The sequence below is a fragment of the Micromys minutus genome (genome assembly GCF_963924665.1).
Source record: "Micromys minutus genome assembly, chromosome: 16".
Classification (NCBI taxonomy): domain Eukaryota; kingdom Metazoa; phylum Chordata; class Mammalia; order Rodentia; family Muridae; genus Micromys; species Micromys minutus.
The window spans coordinates 6686876-6709956 of NC_137985.1; the positions used below are offsets into that span (position 1 = coordinate 6686876).

The 23081-nt window shown below is 37.6% G+C and overlaps 1 protein-coding gene across 2 annotated transcripts in view; it reads right to left on the reverse strand.

Annotated features, from left to right (window-relative positions):
• The window catches only part of CNTN5 (contactin 5), a gene marked incomplete at its 5' end in the record, with an annotated part of 653203 nt that overhangs the window by 94252 nt on the left and 535870 nt on the right, over nt 1–23081 (reverse strand). For both annotated transcript variants that reach the window (XM_080930109.1, XM_080930108.1), the window contains one exon: nt 3727–3847. In XM_080930109.1, coding sequence (XP_080786235.1) covers nt 3727–3847 — 121 coding nt within the window. The remainder of the gene's footprint in view (nt 1–3726; nt 3848–23081) is intronic.

Genomic DNA, 23081 nt, shown 5'->3' on the forward strand with positions numbered 1-23081 from the left:
TTGTAAGACATTGCAGAGACTCCAGGGAAGGCTGTGTGTTAGAAGGACTCAACAGGTGGCTGGTGCTTTGGTTATTATTTTATCACTTTTTTTTTTACTACTCTCATAGTTTCTTTAAGTTGTTTTGAACTCGTTTTATGTAGCCAAGGCTGGACTTGAGCGTCCTTTGTGGCTGAGACTGACCTTGAGCTCCTTATTCTCTTGTTCTACCTTAAAAGGGCCCAGCTTACAGATGCATACTGTCAGTCTTGACTTGGACTTTCTTGACTTATCATTTTTGATTAAGAAAATATTGAAAGAAAACACAGAAGTTGACTGAAAAGCGTGATTCTTAATTGTTTCCTCTACCTCTAAATAGAAGAAAAGGTGTGTGGTTAGGCTCCGGCTATTCCAGCTGCGCTAGGCATGTCTTATTTAAACCATGAAGCTTTTCTATTGTACAATTTACTGTGACAAATATATATATAACATTGATTTATAAAAAAAATTAGGTAACAAAAGAATACTTTTTCTCTGGAGTTGTCGTTACTGCAGTTGTCTGCTTCTCATATCTCCTTAGAAAATCAGCGACTTCAAAATGTTTGTCTTCCTCCCTAAGACTCTGTCCCAAAGGTTTAGCATTCTTTTCCTAGAAAATATGACCTCTCTACCCATTTTCTTATGTCTTCAAACACCTTGGCATGACCTTGCTTTGTCTATTGCTTTTATTGCACACTTCTCAAAAGAATAAAGAAAATGGTGTCTGGGTATCTAGACATAGATTTAGGTTCTGATTATATTTGTATTCCAGCACAATCATTTCCAGCAATCATTTCACATTTATGACTGCTGGTTTTCTTTGTTGTTGTTTTGAAGATCACACAAATGGTACTATCATAATGTTGGTTCAATGAAATCTAAAGTTGTAAGAACAGATGATTGATTTGATGCCCCACATAATTACTTGTAGAATATTAAAATTTTAGATAATGAAAATGGTGGAAAGGAAATGGGAAATAGCATTAAGAGTCACAACCAAAATTATAAGCAAAAGTAATTTTTTTTGGGGGGGTAGATAGTGGCTAAGACACAAGGTGGGGGTGGGGCAGAGAACCGGATTCTGGAGCATTCTGATTCTAAATAGTGAGTAGTGGGGGTGAAGCCAATGTACAAGTAGATCCAACTTAGTGCCCTGTCACAGGATTCATTAGGATACATAAAGGGAAGTTATAGACCTTCAAGGCAAAAAAGAGGAGTATTCACCAGGCTGAGGGAATAGAGACTTCTGGCCTTAAGTCAACTGAAGAGCATCATATTCAGAACAAGTACTTCCTGCTGATGTACACTTCAAGTGTGATCAACACTGGAAGCATGAACTGCATAATGGATGGTGTTCTGGCAGGGGGTGGCCTTTACTGCTCCCAGATACATTTTGTTTATTTAAAAAACAGTAACTTTTCCACTTGAGTTAATACAGCCTGTAGAAAACTCACTGTAGAGACCTCAGCGGAGGAAGAGTGTTTCTCCTTTAGAGTGAACTCCTTTAGTGTCTCCTTTAGACTGAAAGGGAGACATGGAGTGCAAAGTTACTCTCATACGTCAACACCAAAACCGACAACATTCCAGCGTGAAAATTTCCCCAGATGACAAGAACTTGCAAATTTTCACCATAAAAATTATTATGATAGATGAAGCAGAACCCTCGGTTTAGTATAAAAATCCAAGACTAGCTGGGAGGGAGAAGCAATTATTTCCCCTAGTTTTAGAAATCTAATGCGAGGACATAATCAGAAATTAGTGACTGAATTAAACTCACTTCAAGGGTAAGCTTCAGCTCATGGTAGCATAAATATTCAGATGGTAGCAGCCTGTTTGAAAATGCTATTGGGTGCAATTCCAAAATTAATGCATTTAATCATCTCCTAGGCATAAAGCCAAAGGCTAAAAGAGCAGAACATGAAAATATTGGCCTTGAATTACGTTCTGAACCCTGTTGAGCTTAATTTTACTTACAAAACAGGATATGTAGTTTGCCACTTAAATTTGCCCCTTAGAGTCCCCGAAAAAAAAAAAAAAAAAAAAAACTGATTTCTTGTTATCATCACCTAACTTGTGGAAGTCATTTGGAAAGCTCTAATTTTAGGAGGATCATTTTAAATTATTAGTCAAATGAACACGGTAAGTACACATAAGTAAGGCAGACAATGGCAAGAGAAGGAAGCACTTTTCTACCAATTTGACTGTGAGCTACATTGTGCAATTCCAGGAAACATGTAGCTTCAGAAGGCACAAAGACATTTTTAACTATAGTGAGTGAGATGTATTTAGAAAAGAACACTTTAAAAGTTTTATTTTACTACTGTAAAGGTGATATAGCATACATTTCTGATACAGAACTTGGAGAACAGAAGAAGCAGCCTCATATGTACAAAGTAGCACACACGACAAGACTAAGCTTCTTCTCACATGCATCGTTCACTCAGGATATCTTCCTGAAGATGATGGTACATCCGCCCACACATTGTCAACATCGCTGACAGAAAAAACAGAGCATTTCACTCATCGCTTGCCTCTGTATTTACTGTGTGGAATTCTTGTAAATATTGAATCTTAAAATAATGAAAAAGCACTTCAAATGGTTAAAATCAGTTATTTTACATTATGATGTCTTGCTCTGGACTGTGAAAGTATTAATTTGTGGATACTATAAGGATTGGAAGCATGTAACACGCATATTTCTGTAAGACTGGGGAAGGGGGACGGGTAATGTCCTGGTAATTATTCTTTCTTGGGTTAGTAACGTGACATGTGGCTATGTACAATTCAGGAAATTTGGAAACTGTCTGTAGGTATACTATACTTAATAAGTTATAAGAAAAGAAAAAATGAAAACTTTGAGGAAATGAAGAGTAGGGAAAGAAGGAAGAGGAAAGAAAGAGAAGGGTGCATGGGAGGGTGCAGAATTCTTGTCTCAAGGAATGCTACTCTCCAGGAACGCATGCTGCCGACATTTGCTTAATTGATATAAGACATAGCTTCACAAGCTTGTGAAATTGTTTTAGGTGCTGGTGGTGGCTCCTAATTAGAAAACACTTAGTTGTCATTTTTTGAACAGTCTGTATGTTGACATTTTCAGGCTGCAAGGGGCATGGAAGTCTGTGTTCTTTAACAACTGTATACCCTCTTTCGTATGCAGCTATCTTGAGTTTTGGAAGCTAGATTTCAAAGTTGATGGGAAAAAACTGTAATGCCAGGTTTTTGCTGGCTTTCTTTTGAAAACTATATCTATGCATATATTTATATTCATATATATATACATATATGTATAAAGCTATATACACATATATACATATATGTATCTTTTAAATGCACGTACATATGCATGCACATACTTACACACACACACACACACACACATATGCACACAACACAAACACACACAGAGCAACCTAGTCTCTGCCACCCAACCACCCAAGTGTCTCAGCAGCCATGCTTTTGAGTTTGGGATTAACTTGGTGTCCTACTTAGCAGTCATTCGTTACTGCAGGTGTTCCATACCTTTCGTCTGATTCTCAAGAGAGCTTTCTTGTATCATCATCTCAAAGGCAAGAAAAGGTCAAGCAAAAAAGACAGAGATTGTGAAAGTGAGCTGCCCAGTGCTGACATGCCCTCCGCCCACGAATTCCAGGCCCTTCGTAGGGTAATTTATGGTGAACGTGTCTGGAGTCTGGCTATTAGCATACTCACCCCTAACAAGAAGTTCTGCCTCATCTGACACACTGTCTGCTGTGGTCTGTACCCTGCAGCCATATCTCCCAGCATGCACCAGAAGGATGTTCCTGATCATTAAATCTGCAGAGGATGCTTGCTGAAAGAGGGATGAAGTGCCGTTTAAAATGTTGCAAATCTGCCTACTTCAAGGTGGTTTAAGGGGAACTTCGCATATTTAAAGGCCCAATTTTGGCCTTACAGTTTATACAACAGTGCAGAAATCAAACATGCCCTGTCTTAAGGAATATACAAAGTTATATTTTCCACAACCAGTCAAGAAAGACGTTCAACATTGAATATTGTATAAAATGATTTAGCAGCAATATTTATAAGATATTTAAATATATACCAGTAACTCACAGTTTTAAAAGTATAGAAAAGTCAGAAAAATTTACAACTTTACTATTGAAATACAGACTTATTTTTTGTGACAGGAACACTGTTGAAAGGAATAGCAACTAGTAGGAAATCAGTTATGAGAAGAAAGCTGTTGAAAGATTATCTTGTGAGGATTTGTTGAATATTTCCTTTTGTAAGTACACTGTGGGTCACAGAATATGATGGCACTTAGGAGAAAGACGTTGGTCCCCAAGCAATGTGTCTCTAGGTTACAAAGATATATTCCATCCATAACCACTCTCATCAGGGTGCGGGGTCAGCCAGAACTTGTGTTAATGCAGCCATAAAACGAGAAGGATGCTCAAAGCACTTGACTTTATTGGGAGAAGAATGATTAAAGCCTAGTTAAATAACTGCAGTTAAGTTATCAGTAAGTGCCAGGGAGAGACATTTTTGATGCATTGCTTAGGGGAATCAGTGCGGGCCCTGTATCTGATTGACTGGTACACAGCTTTCTTTACTTAGCACCGTCCTTGCGTTGCTGTGTAAAAATTGGCACCTTTCTGTGATCATATAAAGGCCTGGTATAGATTATAACTCATATCATTTTACACCTACTCACTTTTAGCTTGGTTTTTGAGATACAATTTTATCATTTATGGGCTAGCCTGGAACTCACTATGTAGCCCATGCTGACTGTGGACTTGCAGTGATTCTAATTTTTTTGCCTCAGTCTACTGAATGATGACTGGATTATAGGCATGTGAAGATACATTTTTTTCTGAATCATATAAAAGCATAGAAAGACTTCAATATTCCTTTGTGATTTTATGTGGCAAAACAGGAAAAGTTGGCTTGAGTGCTGTACCGTTTGAAATAACTTCCGCCAAGAATTTATCCATAAACTGAGTACAGCAAAGAATGCTTGATATACGATGCTAGAGAAGGACCCTGGATAAAATTGCTTTTAGTGTTGGATGGAGTAGGAGCAAGTTACTTCTAAAACAAGGCAAAACCTACTGATAATTATTTAGAATTTAGTTGTTTACCTTTGCTTTGAAATATTTGAATGCCTTTGTCATATCATGAAAAGAAAACTCATGTCTAGCAGTCCTGATTTTTCCCACAGATTTTTTAGAAAGGGTTTGGTGTTCTAAACTTCTAAAGCACTCATCCTTGGATGTCTTTCAGTGAGTTACTGTGATCCCCTGTGCTTTAGACATTTTCTTTCTTTCCTCTCTCTGCTAGTTAGTTTTTATTTTGGCTGATCTTACAATTGGTACATCTAAGAGTATTGAAATTTTTTCTAATAAAATAATTTGTTGGGACACAGTCTGGTTGTATCATATATAAGAAACTGGTTCTTGGTAAGAATGCTTTGAAATGGATTAAATGCCACAAAATAATCTCCAGAATAAAATGTATGTCTATCAAATGGCATATTGACAAATTCCTTAGGATACATCTTCACTAAAAAACCCTAAGGAGATTCAGTTTCTATGTGGTTGCTTTGCTGGGTGGGGGGTGGGGGTGGGGAGGAAATGAAGGAATGCGCTCCTCAGCTCACCTAGACAAAATGCTCAGTTCTTACAAATACAAAATGACAACTTCTCAACACTCTGATCTTTGATTTTAGTGGAGAAATAAAAGCAACTTAAACATTACAATCAGTCGTTCAGATTCCAATCAAGATCATTTAGGAATGACCAGACATTTGCCCACAGTAATTTGGCTTCACACTGTCCCCTGTGCAAGAGGTGTCTGAAGGGTTCATTCATCCAGACAACTTAACTCAGCAGCCTGGAGTCTCAGTACATTCCTGGCTCATGGTGGGGCACCTATCTAATAAAAACAGAGGTAAAGCTGTAAACACAGCAGGCTTGTCTTTTTTCTTTTTTAACTTAGAAATAACTGCACTTGTAAAGATGGTTGGTATTTTCTCTGCTTTGTTCTGGTGGTTTCTGTTATTTGCTATCATCTATCTATCTATCTATCTATCTATCTATCTATCTATCATCTATCTATCTATCTGTCTACCTACCTACCTTTCTATCTATCTATCCATCCATCCATCCATCCATCCATCCATCCATCTATCTATCTATCTATCTATCTATCTATCATCTATCATCTATCTGTCTACCTACCTACCTATCTATCTATCTATCTATCTATCTATCTATCTATCTATCATCTATCTATCTATCTATCTATCTATCTATCTATCTATCTATCTATCTACCTATCTTTCCATCTTTTATCTATCATCTATTTATCACCTAACTATATCTATCTATACCTATTTATCTTTCTGTCTGACTATCTATTATACGTATCTATTTATTACCTCTCTCCATCTATCTGTCTGTCTTTCTGTCTGTCTGTCAGTCTGTATACTTGTCTGTGTATTTTAGTTTTGAGGCAAGGTTCTCAGTAGATGGTCCAGGCTAGTCTCCAATTCAAAACTCTCCTTTTCCAGCCACCCAGCTGCTGGAATGACAAGTGTGGTGATTACCTCAGCTTTTAGGTGGCAGCTTCAAAATAGAAAACGTTAGGCTTACTGTTTTGAAAAGGAAATTCGTAGCAGCATACTCCTGTTATTAAATAATTCACATTTCATTTTACAGACACTTTATTTGCAAATAATTTAATTTCTTAAAACTGAGAAAAGTTTTTAACCCTTTTACTTTGTTTCTAACTGAATTGAAAGAGGCCTGTTGGAAAGATGTAGAGTGTATTTTGAGTACTTATAAATACACATGTGATTCAGGGCCAGGGAAGCACTTACGTCTCCTCCACTCTCTGTGTAGCTCCTAAGATTAGACTTCAGCCTTATCTACTGGCTGAGAATGTCTGCAACCTGTTGCAGAGACCTGGATGCCTGGTCTATTTGAGGAGTTGAAATTGGCTCATTTTGGGCTGATTTCTTTCATTTTGAATTATACCTGCATCATATTTTTAAAATCCTAAACAGGGGAGCTTGTAAACAAAGTGAATGGACTGTTAACAGTAAACCTAAATTACCCTTTCAGTAGATTCACTGATCTTTCAAGACAAGTAATGAGGAGAATTCACACGGGAGCCCATTATCCTTAATCTGAGCCCACAATGTGCCGCTCCTGAGAAACTCTACAATTTGAGCAACTTTAATGAAATAGTTACTTACAGCAAGCTTTGCTTTCTTCAATTCAGACTTTGTTTCTACATTTCATCTCTTGGGAGACTCTTTTTCCCTGACTCTCACTTTACTTCCTGTTTTCTCTTTACTTTTTCTTTTGTTTAAAAAAAATTTTTTTGGCTGTTCTCTTTGGTTTTATAAGCAAAAGATGTTACCTGTTGCTTCAGATGAACTTTCCCAGAATCAGCACTACATCCAGTGCTCTAACACCACAAGCAAATGGGCACTATAGCACCACATCGGTGTGTGCGGGTCTAGATGAACACTCTGCAAGAGGGGAAGCTTCTTTATTGCCTTTGAGATCATTAATAATTTCCTGGTTACACAATCTCATTAGAGAAGTTGGTACTTCTATTTAAAACTCTGAAATAAAATAGAAAAATGGTGGCTATCTTTTCACACAAGTCCAGCTTTTTAAATCAGCTAACTAACTAAACTAACTAAATGACTAATTAATGTAACTTAGTTCATAAGTAGCTCAGACTGGTTTCTAAGTCCTTCTTCCTGCCTTGGTTCCATCCTCCTTAGTCGAGGTTCGTGAGCCTCTATTCTGGAACCACCCAGTTGTTTCTAAGAATTCACTTTAAGCATCCCTGGCAGCCTCACCCCAGGAAGACTGCTAATCGTTTTCCAAAGAAACTAGAACTCACTGGGTTTGCAGTGTTCTTGTGGAAGTCAGTTTTTTTTTTTCCTTAACACTTTCTGCAACCTGAATACTGTAGTCCAGACCAGTCTTTTACTGATGTGCACTAGCAGGAATCCCTCCTACACTTTCGTTTCAGCCTTTATTGTGGTGCAGATGCTAGTTCATTTTCTCCATTGAACAGTTCAAATCCAGTCTTGGCTAAGCTTCCTGAAGCTTGCCTTAGTTCACACTTCTGAACTTAACACTTACTCTCTCTAGAAGTTTCCCTAACTGTCCACTGTGGGCCTTCTGAGAAGTGAGCAAAGGCAATTGCACAGAATGCCTACAAAGCCAGTAAGCACATTAAAGAAGAGATACACCTAGGGCTTGCTTCCTTCCTTATTGACACTGACAATACCTTTCTTTATTCTCACCATTTTTCCTAAGAGTTAGGAAAAAACATAAAAAAAGACCCTAGAGGAAGTGAGGTGGGGTGAAATACTTGACCAGGTACTGCTATAGGAGTGATGATGTATGAGTCTGAGCTCTTCTGCCTACTTACACACAAAATCTGAAAAGGACTCAATGCTTCCAGGCCTTTCTTAGAGCTTATTTTGAAAACACCAGTGAAGTTCACTTCTTTGTCCGGAATATGCTTAGAGTGGGACAAACACTACTGTCAAAGGGAGCCTAACTTACTTTCAGCAGAGAGAATCTTTCTCAATATTCACTCCCTCACCATCTGGGTAGCAGTGATTTCAAATGCTTTAAAAAGTTTCTTTTTTACTCTCCTTCTCTCTCTCTCTCTCTCTCTCTCTCTCTCTCTCTCTCTCTCTCTCTCTCTCTCTCTCTCTCTCCTTTGTATCTACCCTATCTCTGCCTCAGTCACTCCTCCCTACCCAACCTCTGTGTGTGTGTGTGTGTGTGTGTGTGTGTGTGTGTGTGTGTGTTATGTGTGTGTGCATGAGAGTGTATGCATGTGTAGCCTAGCCTGGCTTCAAACTTGCAGACTTCCTGCTTTAGTCTCCAGAGTGTTGGGATTACTAGCATGTGCTACCATGCCCAGCATTTTGAATAGTCATCTGATTAATTCTTGTTGGTTAACGCCTTTCATTCCAAATTTCTACCTCTTGAAAATGCAACTTTAGGCTGGCCCTTTGGTTGACTTTGGTTACTTTGTCCATCAGCTTCAGTCACTGTCCTTTAAGATGTTATAATTCTAATGTATGCACATTAAACTCAGCTGATTTCCCTCTCTTGATCCAATAGAAGTGGATCCTCTGATTCTTCTCTCAAGCACTTTCTCCACTGGCCTGCTAACATCTCCAAATGTGTCATGTTAACATTTGCTCAAAGTTTAGTCCTTTCAGAATTCCTTCTCTGACATCTATGAATAGCTGTGTATTTTTGTGAACCTGGTAAAAAGTAAAAGGAATAGCTTTTCATTGAAAAGTTAAAACATTTCAACGTGAGATGTAAGAGCAGTGGATTTCACATTAAGCCCTTATTGTCCTGAGACCCAGGGAAACTGCATGCGTCATGTGTATGGGAACTGGTTGACCTGATCACCATGATACAACTGTGGCCTCCTGCAACACTGATGCCTATTCAAGGAAATTGTGGTGTTTGAGAGAAGGATTGAGAAGCTGAAACATCTTTCTTTGTAAATAACAAATACCCATTCTAAGAACTCACAATTTTGTGCTTCATTTAAAATCTTTTCTTAATGTATGCTGACATGAACAGACAGACAGACCACATTTACCCTTCATGCTAAAGTAATATATGAAAACAGTTTACCTTTCATTTCAAATGCCTGGCACATGCTAGTCTAATGTGGTATACTTTTGTTTTCTGTTCTATTTTCCAAATATTATTTGAGACTTTTTCTAATTCCTTTAGTGTAAACCACATATTGGCAAACCTTTGTCAACTTTATCTTACACCAGGATTGTTGGTAACAGAGAAAGAACATCTCATGCTTAAAAAAAAAACATAGAGGTAATAATTTCTTAAACCTCACAGGCCAAAAAGCTAGAAGAGTTACAGATGGAGTCTCTTTCTCACTTAGAACCTGGAAATCTTTAAAATGCAGTGAGAGACAGGTTTTTGTTTAAATGAATCCTTGGCAGGAGTGACTTAAACCTGCATTGTTAAAATTAGAACTTCCTCACATGGTTTGTCTGAGGATGGATCATTTTTTTGAGCATTTCTTCAGATGCTATACTAACACCTGCCCCATAGTTTGGCTCAATGAGGCAGTGCTGATGAGTAACAAGAAATTAGCAGTCATGACAGGCAATAAATATTTTTGACGGGACTGAATTTTTTCTTTGTATAGTAATGGCATAATCACACTTTCTTCACAAGGTCTACACTTCGTAACTTATATGTGTGAAGTTACTTAAAGCTGGTAGTCAGATAAAGACTGATTCATTCATGAATGAGCTTGTGATTTGCAAGCAGCTAGTGATTGCCTGCCTCAAGGAAAGCTTCAGAATAATACCTTACAGAAGCATCTCATTTCCCTTTGTGACTGCTTACCCGTGCCGAGGGAGGAAACTATGCATTCATTTTGCCAGGTAGTTCTTAGCATGTCTTCTTGTCTAGGCAGGAAGGAGCACATTTTTGGCACCCTAGAAATTTCTTTCTTCTCCTTTTGTCTCTGCACACATAGGTGATCTGTGATCTAGCTAAAGGCTCTCCATGCCACAGTGCTTCAGTAGGAAGAGATGGCACAAGAGATAAAATGCTTGTCACCCAAAATGTTCATATGCCACTAGGTAAAAGATAACACACACCTTGAGGATCTTAAATACAATGTGAACAGACAATCCACTATAATTTAAAGAGTTGAAACACAGAATAGTATACAAGCCATGGGGAAGAGTGATTTTAATCTGACTATAAAAATAAAACCAACATCCAACTAATAATTTCTTACAACAAGGAGTAAATTGGAGGTCAGAGTACAGGACACTTTGCTAAATGGATGGTCAATGAGCATGTAGAAGAGCTCTGGGAACCTGACTCTTGGGCTGTCTTTCTGAAAATTAGCTATTACTCCTAGAGAATAACACCTTGTTCTGATTAGTTTATTACATGAGTTAAAGAAAAATTTGGTAAGTATATTACGATAAATTGATAATTCAAATAATAGTTAGCACAAAACTGTTAGTAGAAAGCGGCTCTCTTAGCAAAATAGTGTTGTCCTACATGTCTTTCGTAACAGGGGTTTTGATCAACCACATCTGGACAGAGAATGCACCCTTTGAACTATCAGGCTCCCATTATAGCATCATAAAAACTACTCATTTCATCTCCCTGTGTACTTATTATCCTTTCCTGTAACTGTGAGATGGCATTAATGTCCTTTAGATGTGGCCTCAACTGACATACTCTCATATACCCATGTGAAATTTATTGTAAAAAAATTTCAGATTTGAACCATTGAGCTAATTGTGTGGTTTAGAATGGTCTATATTTCCATGCTTCTCTTCTCTCAGTGCATCTTTTCTTAAGTCTAATCTATCAAGATGAACACTTTTAGCTTATTATGTCATATGGGAGTGGTATGTATACAGGCCCATATTCCTCTGTGCTTAATCCCAACCCCTGTTCTATGGGCATTTGTAGAGGACTTTAAAAATTGGCCTATAAAGAATCCAGCTTGTCTCTTTTCTGTTTGAGATTCAGATAAACAATCTTTTAATGACTTTTTTTCCCTCAGAACCATAGGAAAGAGAAGCTAATGCTTCAGCCTGTAGAATGAAAGGACACATGTCTGCTTCCAGTTTGCTCCTTTTTTCATGGGTTAATGATTAATTACTATGCAATCTTGCCCACTGTTCTTTCCAGTATATCTGGCTTTCATTGTTTATGACTTCTATAGAGACTTTTGCCAATTATTAGAACTCAACTTCAATGAGTTAAATTCAGCACTCCCAATTCTCATTTCTGCCTTGCTCAGAATTGCTTCTTCCTATTAGTAACTGTTACCCTATCACTGGATAGAATATTTAGGATGTGTCTCCAGAGCTGGTGGTGGGAAGAACTCTGTTAAGACTGAATTGGATATAGTTTATTTATTTATTCTGCCTGTTTCTCACTATATAGGCTGTTCTGATCCCAGAATTCATGATTCTTGTTCATTCTCATATATTTTGCTATTTACTTTATTCAGACAGAGAAACTCATTTTGACCCTCAACTATGAATTTCTCACTCACATTTTCCACAAACAGAATTGGGTAGAATTGGTATGCTGGGATCCAGATGGTTTGCAGTTTTATTCTACACTCTTTGAATTTGTGAGGATGTAAAAAGGTAGTTGTATTATAAAGATCATGTCTGCTGCATAGGGAATGCTGCCATAGAAAATGGGAGACATTCAGAAATTTGTAGTTGTTGCATTAATTTTAATTAAACTTGGAGGCTCGTGGGGAGAGAAATCACTTGTAACCTGCTGGAAGCAGCCAGCTTTCAGAGCTGAGGATCCTGCCTCATGATGTGTGAGGAGCCCCATGTACTGCTGGGAAGTAAGTACTGCTACTGCCATGGCCTAAACGTGCTGGACTTGTGGCTGACCTTGGACCTGGACTTATGAAGGTAGGAAGGACAATGGGAACCCTCTCAATGAGCATAGAAGGGTCTTCAGAAGTCAAATAAGGATGATGGATCAGTGAGGAAATTGTCAGAGAAGGTTGAGGTCAAGGTTAAATGTGAGTGTTGACAATTTTGTGAACAATCTCACCTGAAATAACAGTGACTATGCTTCCTTCATGTAGATGGACTGAATCTGCTTAAATGGTATGTCAGAGAAAGAAGAGTGCTGATGCAGACACTTCAGTTCACCTGCACACGAAGATAAGTAAACCAAAGTGGGACTGCTCATTTTATGTGTACAATATCACCAAATTGTAAAGAAGCTGATTCTAGCAATTGAAAAAAAAAAAAAAAAAAAAACAATTTCCATCCCTAGTTTCTTCAAGAGACTGAGGATGGAAAAAAAAAAAAAAAAAAAAAAAAAAAAAAAAAAAAAAAAAAAAAAAGGAAGCACATAGTCAAACATAATCCCAGGATTCTCCCAAGTAACTGCAGTGAAGAGGCAGAGAAGTCAACTGTATGGCCAAACATTCTGTCCACTTCAGATTTCAAAGTAATGGAGGAAGGAAAACAGGTGGGAAGAATGTAACTGCAGTGGATAGCTGGCGACTGGAGTGGATAGCTGGGGACTGGAGTGGATAGCTGGGTACTGGAGTGGAGAGTTGGGGACTGGAGTGGAGAGTTGGGGACTGGAGTAGAGAGTTGGAGACTGGAGTGGAGAGTTGGGGACTGGAGTGGATATCTGGGGACTGGAGTGGAGAGTTGGGGACTGGAGTGGATACTTGAAGACTGGAGTAGATATCTGGGGACTGGAGTGGAGAGTTGGGGACTGGAGTGGATACTTGGGGACTGGAGTGGATAGCTGGGGACTAGAGTGGAGAGTTGGGGACTGGAGTAAAGAGTTGGGGACTGGAGTGGATAGCTGGAGACTGGAGTGGAGAGTTGGGGACTGGAGTGGATAGCTGGGGACTGGAGTGGATAGCTGGAAACTGGAGTGGATAGCTGGGAACTGGAGTGGAGAGTTGGGGACTGGAGTGGAGAGTTGGGGACTGGAGTGGAGAGTTGGGGACTGGAGTGGATAGCTGGGGACTGGAGTGGATAGCTGGGGACTGGAGTGGATAGCTGGCGACTGGATTGGATAGCTGGGGACTGGAGTGGATAGCTGGGGACTGGAGTGGAGAGTTGGGAACTGGAGTGGAGAGTTGGGGACTGGCAGAAACTTTTGCCATGGTGCTGGGAAAGGTGCAGAAGAGTTCATTTAGAATTGTGGGTATTATTACCTCAACGTATTCCTAATTATAATTTGGTCTTGTATCAAAAATATCTGCATTTTCCTTTTATGAGCAGTGTAGTACTTATTACATCTAGTGATTTAGGTATTGTCATACCAAAGCCTTTTTATATATGTTCATCCTATTATTAAAAGAGTGTATTAAGAAATAAAGTATAGTGTATTGTCAAATATTTTTAAAGAATGAACAAGAAGAGTGAAGATATTTTTACACTTAAGATTTTTCAAAACATAGTATCTCTAATGGAATATGTAACTTACACCAGTATGTCTTCAGACTATATTCCAGTTAACTGGCTCTTTAGAGTTGTTTTTCAAAATCGTGCTGTATGAGACATTCATATCTTTTTTAAAAAAGCATTGGTAATTATTTTAATGAGCACAGAGCTTAACAAGTTGTATCACATCAGTTCTATTCTCTGACATTAAATCCTGAGAGTACTTTGGCTAATCTTACTTAGAAACCAACTCACGCACAGAAACAAGGCTCTGAGTTAAACACGTCATTACAAAGGAAGGAAATTTGGGCTACTGAATCTGTTCCTGTTTTCTACCATCAGGTCGAGTCTCACCAAGCTCAGTCACAGTCAGCATAGAGGCAACTGAAGTGTATCAGGGTCAGAAAAGACTGTTCTAACTCCCATATACACTGTGAGTAAGCACAACAGCCACCCACTGAAGACTACCACAGAAGACGTTTGATGAAAAGGAAGATGAAGTGAGAGGAACATGTTGATCAACTCAATTATACGAAACCCAGGGTCAAGCAGGATTCTGGAGATACATGGGCAGGAGCTGTGTGGTATGTGAACTGTGGAGACGCCATTTGTAAGAGCTATACATGAACTGTGGAGATGCCATTTGTAAGAGCTATACATAAACTGTGGAGATGCCGTTTGTCATCTTTGGCTGTCTCCCATATTTTGGGGGGTTTTGGCCCCTCCAAGTGCCCTGAAAGTTTTTTTTCCCATTTCCTTCTACTGTTTTCTTAGCTCTCAGGTTTTACATTTAATAATCTTAAATCTACTTGATTTACTTTTTTTTTGTATTTAGTGTGTGGGGGTGGGTGGGAAGAACTTTTCTACTTCCACTGTTTTATATGTGGATATACAAATTTCACAATCTCTTAGAAAATGCTTGTGTTCAAACCCTTTACTTCAAGAAAAGAAAGCTAAATCAACAACACACCTTATGGACTGTAGATACATGGGCTTATTCTCTGACTCTTTGTTCCCAGGATGTTTGCTCTCCCCACTCCATTCCCGTTACTTAGTTATTCTGCATAGGTCTCTGTCTAGCCCAGGCTGCCTCCCACCTCGTCTGGAATCAGATGTTACATGCTGCACCCAGCTTCATGCAATTCAGATGGCTACAGCTTTTAGTATGTTTGGAAATTAAGGTAATACTTCAGTTCTTTGGGGCTTTTTGCTTTTGTGGCTTCAGCTATTCATTCTTTGGCTATTGTCTGGTGGTTCAATACAAACTTTTTGGCTGGATATTTCAGTTGTTCAGAGATTCAAAAACAGTCTAACAAAAATCAGATTGATTCTGTAGAACACTTGGGCATCTTGGCTATATTGATTGTTTAATCTATGAATCAAGCCATATTTTCATTCTTTTTTTGTAGTAGTAGTTTCTCTTCAACTTCTTTCTTTAATGTTTTGTAATTTTCATTGTAGAGATCTCTCACTTCTTTTGTTAAGCTTACTTATATCTGACCATGTTTATAGCTATTGAAAGTGGAATTGTTTCCCTAGACTCTATTTCTGACAATTCACCAGTGAAGAACAGCAGTGTAACTTGTTTATTGTTTTCCATTTGTGAGCTCCTCTGTCAATGAATGGTGACACTTTGTCTTCATTCTGATTTTCATGTCATTTATATTGACTCTGTACTTATAGTCGGGACTAGCAGTGTTATGTTGAGTATAAGAAAAAGAGACATTTCCTCTGTGTATGTGTTTGTATGCCAAGGGTTTTGTTTATGCTAAGCATATGTGTTGTCTTACTGTTATAACCTTAATCCCTTTGGCTGTTACAAATGTACACACACACATACACACACCCACACACATACACACACACACACACACACACACACACACACACACACACACACACACAAAAACACTCCTCTAGGCATTACCTGTATAAAACAAAGGGATGTTAAATTTTATCAAATGCATTTTATGTGTATTGAAAGGATCATGTGACTTTGTTGTGTTGATTGATTTGCATATGTAGACATACTCTTACTTCCCTGGGATGCATCCTTCTTCTTCATATTCATCATAGTAATCTCTCTAACAACTTGTATTACTTTGCAGATATTTTTGGCATATGTACATATATACACATATATGTGAGGGCACTTAGCAGTGTAAAGTGAATATGCATATATGTGTACGTGTACAGAGACCTAGGTTAGTGAATATTGAGTTACTTCCTCAGTCATTCTCCACCTTCTCCCCAAACACATGGAAGATAACTCTGTCTTTGTCCCCATAGCATTGGGAATAAAGGGTTTCCACTCTTGTCCTCAGGCTTAGATGGCAAGTGTTTTTCGTCTCCAACTGTCTCCCCAGCAAGCATTTGCTAGTGATTTGCTGAGGATTCTTCTTCTTCTTTTTGTTTTCTTACAACTTTATGTAAACCTGGGGGTTCTTTTATATTTAGAATCACCAGGAATGTTTGGCTATGGTTTTCTTCCTTGGTTCCTCGGTTCAGTCAATCTATGTAGTCAGGTTGTTTGCACGGATCTGGAATGGACCCTTTGTGCTCCTGTCGTGTTAGCTGGAATGCCAGCGTTTCCATCTTTATTGACTCTTCTCTCCTTAGTCTAGCATAGTGTGTCCATTATACCTCTATCAACACACTGTCTTCTACTTGTTGCTCTTTTGTCCTTATTTCATGGACATTTTCCATTTCTTTTTCCTATTACACATGCATTCCTGTTTCTCTGATTTCTTGATCCTATTAGTTAGCTTGTCTCAGAAAGGTGGGGATTGTCTTCATTTTTTTTCTTTTAATAATATAAAAGTTTATAAGAATGGAAACTTACATTAACAGTTTTTGGCATGTTTTTATTTGCATTTGTCTTACACATTTTAAAATTTTCTTTGTAAAATTTCCTGTCTAACACATTGGTGACTCAAAGATAGCACAATTTTTATATGTTTTCATACCATCCAAAGAATTATTAATAATGTATAGCTTTATTGATTTGTGCTCAGAAAGAATACTTGGTATAGTTTCAGCTTTTAGGTTTTCTGAGTCCCCTTTTGTTTCGTGATGTGTCATATGGGGAAACTCACAAATGTTTCACATGGCAATGTTCATTGGGTAGCAGTATGAGAGTGACTGTCTGCCCGATAGATTGCGTTCCCAATTCTTGTCTGTTCCAACTCTGCTGGTTATTGCTTCTCTCGGTGATTCATCTATTGGTGGGAATGGGGGTGTGAAAGTCTCCAATTGTTATTACATTGGTATCTGTGTGCTCCTTTAGGTTAACTGATATTTACTCTCTCTCTCTCTCTCTCTCTCTCTCTCTCTCTCTCTCTATATATATATATATATATATATATATATATATATATATGTGTGTGTGTGTGTGTGTGTGTGTGTGTGTGTGTGTGTGTGTGTGTTATGATACTAAATGCTTAGAAACCTATGCTTGCCCTTGAGTCTTGCTGAGACAGCCCCTTTATCCTTATACAAGAACCTCTCTTTTCCATTTCCTACTCCTGACTCAAAATTCACTTTTTCTTATATTAATAAAGCAGTGCTTACTTTCTGTAAACTCTGTTTCTGTGCATATCTTACATTTTCTCTCCAGTTCATGCTTTGCATGACCTAGAGGCACAGTAACTGTCTTATAAGAAATATATAATCGAATATTTGTTACTGTTATTTATTTGATTTGAAACTCTATATATTCTAATTGAAGAATTGAATAAATTCCCACAGAATGACCAAAGACAAGGCTGTTATTACAGCCATTCTAAAGCTGGTTTTCTGGTTCTCCGTTAGGTTCTTTCTCCTCTGACATTGACCTGCTGCAGTGAAGTGTTTTACTCTAGTGGTGCATATTAATTCCTTGTGTACAATTTTGGCTTATGACAGGATATGCAAGGTTTACAAAACTGTCCTTTCATTGTAATGAGCTGTTTTCTAAGGTGGCAACTTAATAGGATTTAATGTTAAGAAAAAAGCATATTAATAAAATTTTATGTCTACAGGTTGTCGCATTTGCGATGGCTCAGTTTGGGTCTGTCTTTATCGCCCATGTCTTAATACATCATTATGTTTTAAATAGCTGCTTGTTTAGGTCTTATGCTGAAGATACTGTTTTCCCAGCAACCTTAGAATACCTGAGGACCTGAGCTTCTCTTGGTCACTCATGCTTTCATTGTTTTACTCATCTCTCAGCATGAAGAGCAGCCCTGGCAGCATTTCTGAAAGACAGATCACTAGACACATTTCCTCAGTATTTGCGTGGCGGTGTCATTATAATATTTTCAAGGGATTTTATTAAGTGTAGTATTCTTAATTAGAAGATCTCTTGATGCTCTGAAAGCCTCATAAGGTGTATCCCCTGTTCTTTAAAGTTCCTTCTGAGAAATCTGTTGCCCAGTGAATTGGGACACCCTTGTATATGACTCATTCTTTTCTCTCCATTTTAAGTGGCTTTTATTTATCATTATTAATCTTTGAGAACGTGTAAATGGCTTTGCTTTAGACTTGCTAAAAGCTAGTTGGTGACATTTGATCTATATGTAACCAGTACCAGAAGGTATCTTCCATCATTAACCTTTTAAGTGAACTTTCTACTTCTTTGCTCTTCTCATGTGGTTACTGAACTTGAAGAGCCCAAGTAGTTGCGTAGTTGCTCCTTCTTCTCTGAGTCATGAAGAAAACTCCTCAGTCCTCTTCTTGTTTCTTTTTCTTTTTCTCTTGTTTTTTTTTTTTTCCCTATGTTAAAATGAGTTCACTTTGAGCTTACTATTTTCTCTTTTGATCAATTTTGTTGATGATACATTCTATTCTGTTTTAAATTTTACTGAGTTTAGTTTTCAGATAAATTATTGGTTTGATTTTTTTAAATTAGAGGTTTCCCACTAATTTAAATTTCTTAAACTTCTCCACTGAAGGATCCAACAATTTCCCAACATTTTCTTGGAATTTTCTGAGTTTTCTTACAGGAGCTGTGTGAAACTGTCCCTACTGCACTTCACTCATTCTGATGATTAGGTTGTAGATTTCTAGTACCATATTGTTGGTTGAAGTTGAACCATAACATATGTTAGTTTTCTGGCAAATCTTCTTGACATTGGAGAATTAGTTATCATAGTTTACTGGGACTGCCTGTTTATGGCTATCTTTCCTGAAATTCTGGCCAAGGTGAGTATTTTCTTTTTAAAAATATGTATTTCATGTTTATGAAAATTTTGCCTGAATGTGTATATATGTGTACTATGTCAGAAAGCATTGGCTTCCCTGGACTGAAGTTGCAAATGGTTGTGAGCTGCCATGTGGGAGTAGGGAATTGAACTGATACTCTCTGAAAGCACAGCCAGGTATCTTAACCACTGAGCCAGTCTCTCCAGGCCCTGAGTATTTCCTTCGAACCAGTGATTTCAATTATTTCAGCTCTTGGTGAAATACTAGATCTAGGTTGCCTTATAGCTGCCATTACTCTTTCTACACTAGAGGGCGATGTAAGCCCAGATTTCCCTAAACCCATGGAAGGTAAGTTGCCCATTGCAAATTGGGAAGAATTTAGAAAGGCTATTTTTTTTTTTTTTTCTCACAAAGTTCTTCCTGGGACTAGGAGAGAAACAAAAGCCTCAACGATAGTTGCAGGTCTGAGCTCAAGCCCAGGGGACTTCTGCTAGCTCTGCATGGAGTCACTGTGGAAAGAAGAAAAGCCGACTCCCACAGCATGCCCATGGCTATGTGCCCATAATGTGCCATACTCAGAATCTACATTCTGCCATGGAAAGATAGCATTGTGGTGAAATCAAGACTTATTCCTGACAATTGTTCACTCACAAAGTAGACTCCTGTTCCACCACCACCTGAAGTAGCCACCGTTAATATTGGTCAATAGAGAAGTTTAATAGATTGGGGATATATCTACCTGTCAGTCTTGTTCTTGAGATACTGAAGTAGCCTAGAGATGAAAGTTAGTATATTTAGCCCAGCACTGAGTTGTATGTTCAAGCCCTGTGCCACGTACCTTACACAGCACTGACAGAACCCAGTCTCACATAGTTTTGCAGTTCTGCAGATACGCTACTGCTGGAAAGGAAGTGCCTTGCCACCAATTTGGGTGATAAGCTGAGTTGTCCTGAGTTTCACCAACACCGGACTCTCATGGTCTCCGGTACAGGCTCAAGCGCTGATGCCGTCCAAACTCAGGATCAATGTGTTCAGCATAGAGGCTTGTGCTACCTTACACTGCTGACTTTTCTAATGTTTGTATAATGCTTCATTTGGGGTAATACTGATTATTATATTCTCATGCATGTATGACCTAAAATTTTACTGTGACAGGGGTGCAATGTTTGTATTTAAAATTTTAGAAGGCTAGTTAGGGAAAGTAAAGAATGCTAGTCTTTTTCCTAGAGAAAAGGACATTTAAAATAATTCTCTAACATTTTGTTGTCTTTCGAAGACATCATAACTTTACAGGAATAATTAATTTATCATTTGCTTATCATTTATCTTACACATTCAAATGTTTCTCTGGCTAAACGAGGGAGTTCCTATCTTAGGTACTTACTTTTCTAATTTGAAATTCCTTCTGCATTGAACATTTTCTAATTCTAAAAGCAACATGGGGTTCTTAAACATTGTCCATGAATTAAAGATGTTTACAAAATTTAAGCCAGAAAATTATGAATTGGGACTTTTGGTGATCACTCCTGAGAACTGATTGGTGTTGGCTGAAATATGTTTTAAAGTAGTTTTGTGTTATTTAATGTCATTTATAGTGGTAGTTAGGTTTTAGTTTTTGAACAAAAAGAAAATCACTGTACTTTAGAACTAATACAGGAACATTTGGAATCTATTGTTTTACACTTCACTTTGAAGATGAGACTTTGGCAAGAGTCAAGTCTCCTGCACAGACTGAATCTGAGGAAGGGCAAGTTCAGACCTCCCCTGAACACAGTGAGCTGTCATGGCAGAGAATGTCCAAAGCATTCATGGTGGCTTCTATTCATTTTGCTATTTTCAAATTTTGGAGGATTGGCTCATTCAGTCTGTTTCTGTCCAAGCTAGTCTGAAGCTTACCACATAGCCCAAGCTGGCTTAATTGAAACATAAGCTAACCATGCTGTGTGGATTTGGAAATAAGAATTAGGAAAACAAAAAACGGTCTCCACAGACCCATAAGGAATGTCACTATTAGGAGGTGAGACCTTGTGGTAGGTGTGGTTTTTTTGGGGGGAGACACATGACAAGGGTGAGGGCTGTGAAGTGTCAGAAGCTGTACAGTTTTCCCCCAGCTCTCTGTGGATTGAAATGTGGAATTTTCTGCCGCCATGCTGGCTTGTTTCACACCATGATGATAATGAACTAAAACTGAACTCTCAGGTAGCTCTAATTAAATATTTTTCTTTATAAAAGTTGTCATGGTCATGTGTTTTCTTCACAGCAATAGAAACCCTAAGACATGTGCAATATTTTGTATCTACTGAAAAAAAATAAATTTGAATTTCTCTCATGTGACTTCAAGGAGTTTTAAATATTACTATTGGATGAGAGTAATGAAACATGGAGAAAACCGCAGACTGTAGGCTTTGCAAAACAAGTAAGTGACCTCTTTTCATGTAAAATTACCTCTGATTAAAACCAGGCAATGAGAAACATAAGGCCTGACCAAAGACAGTCTATTAAGAATTGTATCTATTCTTTTATTAGGAAAAATTGCCAAATGGGTAATCATTTCTTTTGAAAAGTACTTCATTTTGGTTTACAAACACAAGACATATAAAACTAGCCTTCAGGTTTCCTTGGCAAAGGTGAACTGTGTTTTAATCTATCAGTTGAAGTATTAGTTATTCAAGAAACCTTTGTTATTAGAATGCATTTTAATCTATTGACTCAGGTTTAGTGTCAAAGAAGGAGGCTTCTTGTATCCCTGCCCACCTTTAGTAGCAAGTCCACATTTTGTTTTGTAATTTTTAGTTGTTCATGGCAACTTATTTTGAAATTTTTGGTGCCCTCACAGACTTTGTCCTTCTAAAGTCTTCTCATTTTCTATTGCATCAAAGATACCAGGAAGCCTAATAATACGTAAATATGTTGTGGATACAAAGTCTTTGTCTTTGTTTTAGGCCTAATGATAAATTGTACAAAACCTTGACTATCTACAAGTACTAAGTTGTTGGTTTTTACAAATATCTTTTTCTGAACACAAGGGTTCTCCGCAGAGAAATATATATTCAAAATTAAAACTTTTTAGTCTTATTTAAATTTAAATATTGGATGCAATGATAATGCCATTGACAGTCCTAGAATTTATGATGTTCCTTAGTGCTACTTACAGAGAGGCTTCATTATAGTAAATTTTCTGTTATTGTGTTTATGTGAAGTCATTTTACCCCTGAATTCAAGCAATTCATCAATGCTGGTATAATACACTGCTATATGGTGAAAGTTTCAGGTTTCTACATCACAGTACATGAATCATCTTTGTTTTGATATTTAAATGTGTTTGAAATGTAAACATCTCTTTAGTTCTTAAGTTTAATATTTGCTTAATGATTACTTACACTGTATATATTCATAGTTACAACTACAGTCATATGCATAATACAATAAATGACTTCAGACGTGAAGAATTACACAATTCCAGGCTATTTTTATTAGGCTGGTTTGTATTCTTCACTACTTTCCTTTGATTAGCTTGTATTATCATGGCTTTCCATAATAAGCTAGTAATTAAATTCAGGAGTAGAGTCTGATCAGTTTTATAAATTCTTGGTTTTCAGTGGTTCAAGCTTTTGTAAAGTTAACAAAATAAATAATGACACATCCGTTTATTAGTTAGAAACCATGGGAGCAGGCTAGATAAAAGATTCCTTTAACTTCATTTTGTCATAGGATATATATGTGCCAATTTTAGACATAGTCATATCTGTTTATAATTATTCATTAATAAAAATATACCCAATTCTTTCCTAGTAAACTACAGTGCAAGTCCAGAAACCTCTAAAACAATTTTGGTAGAACTATATGATATGGCTTATAAACGAAACACAGGATATTTTCTTTGTTATGTTGCAGA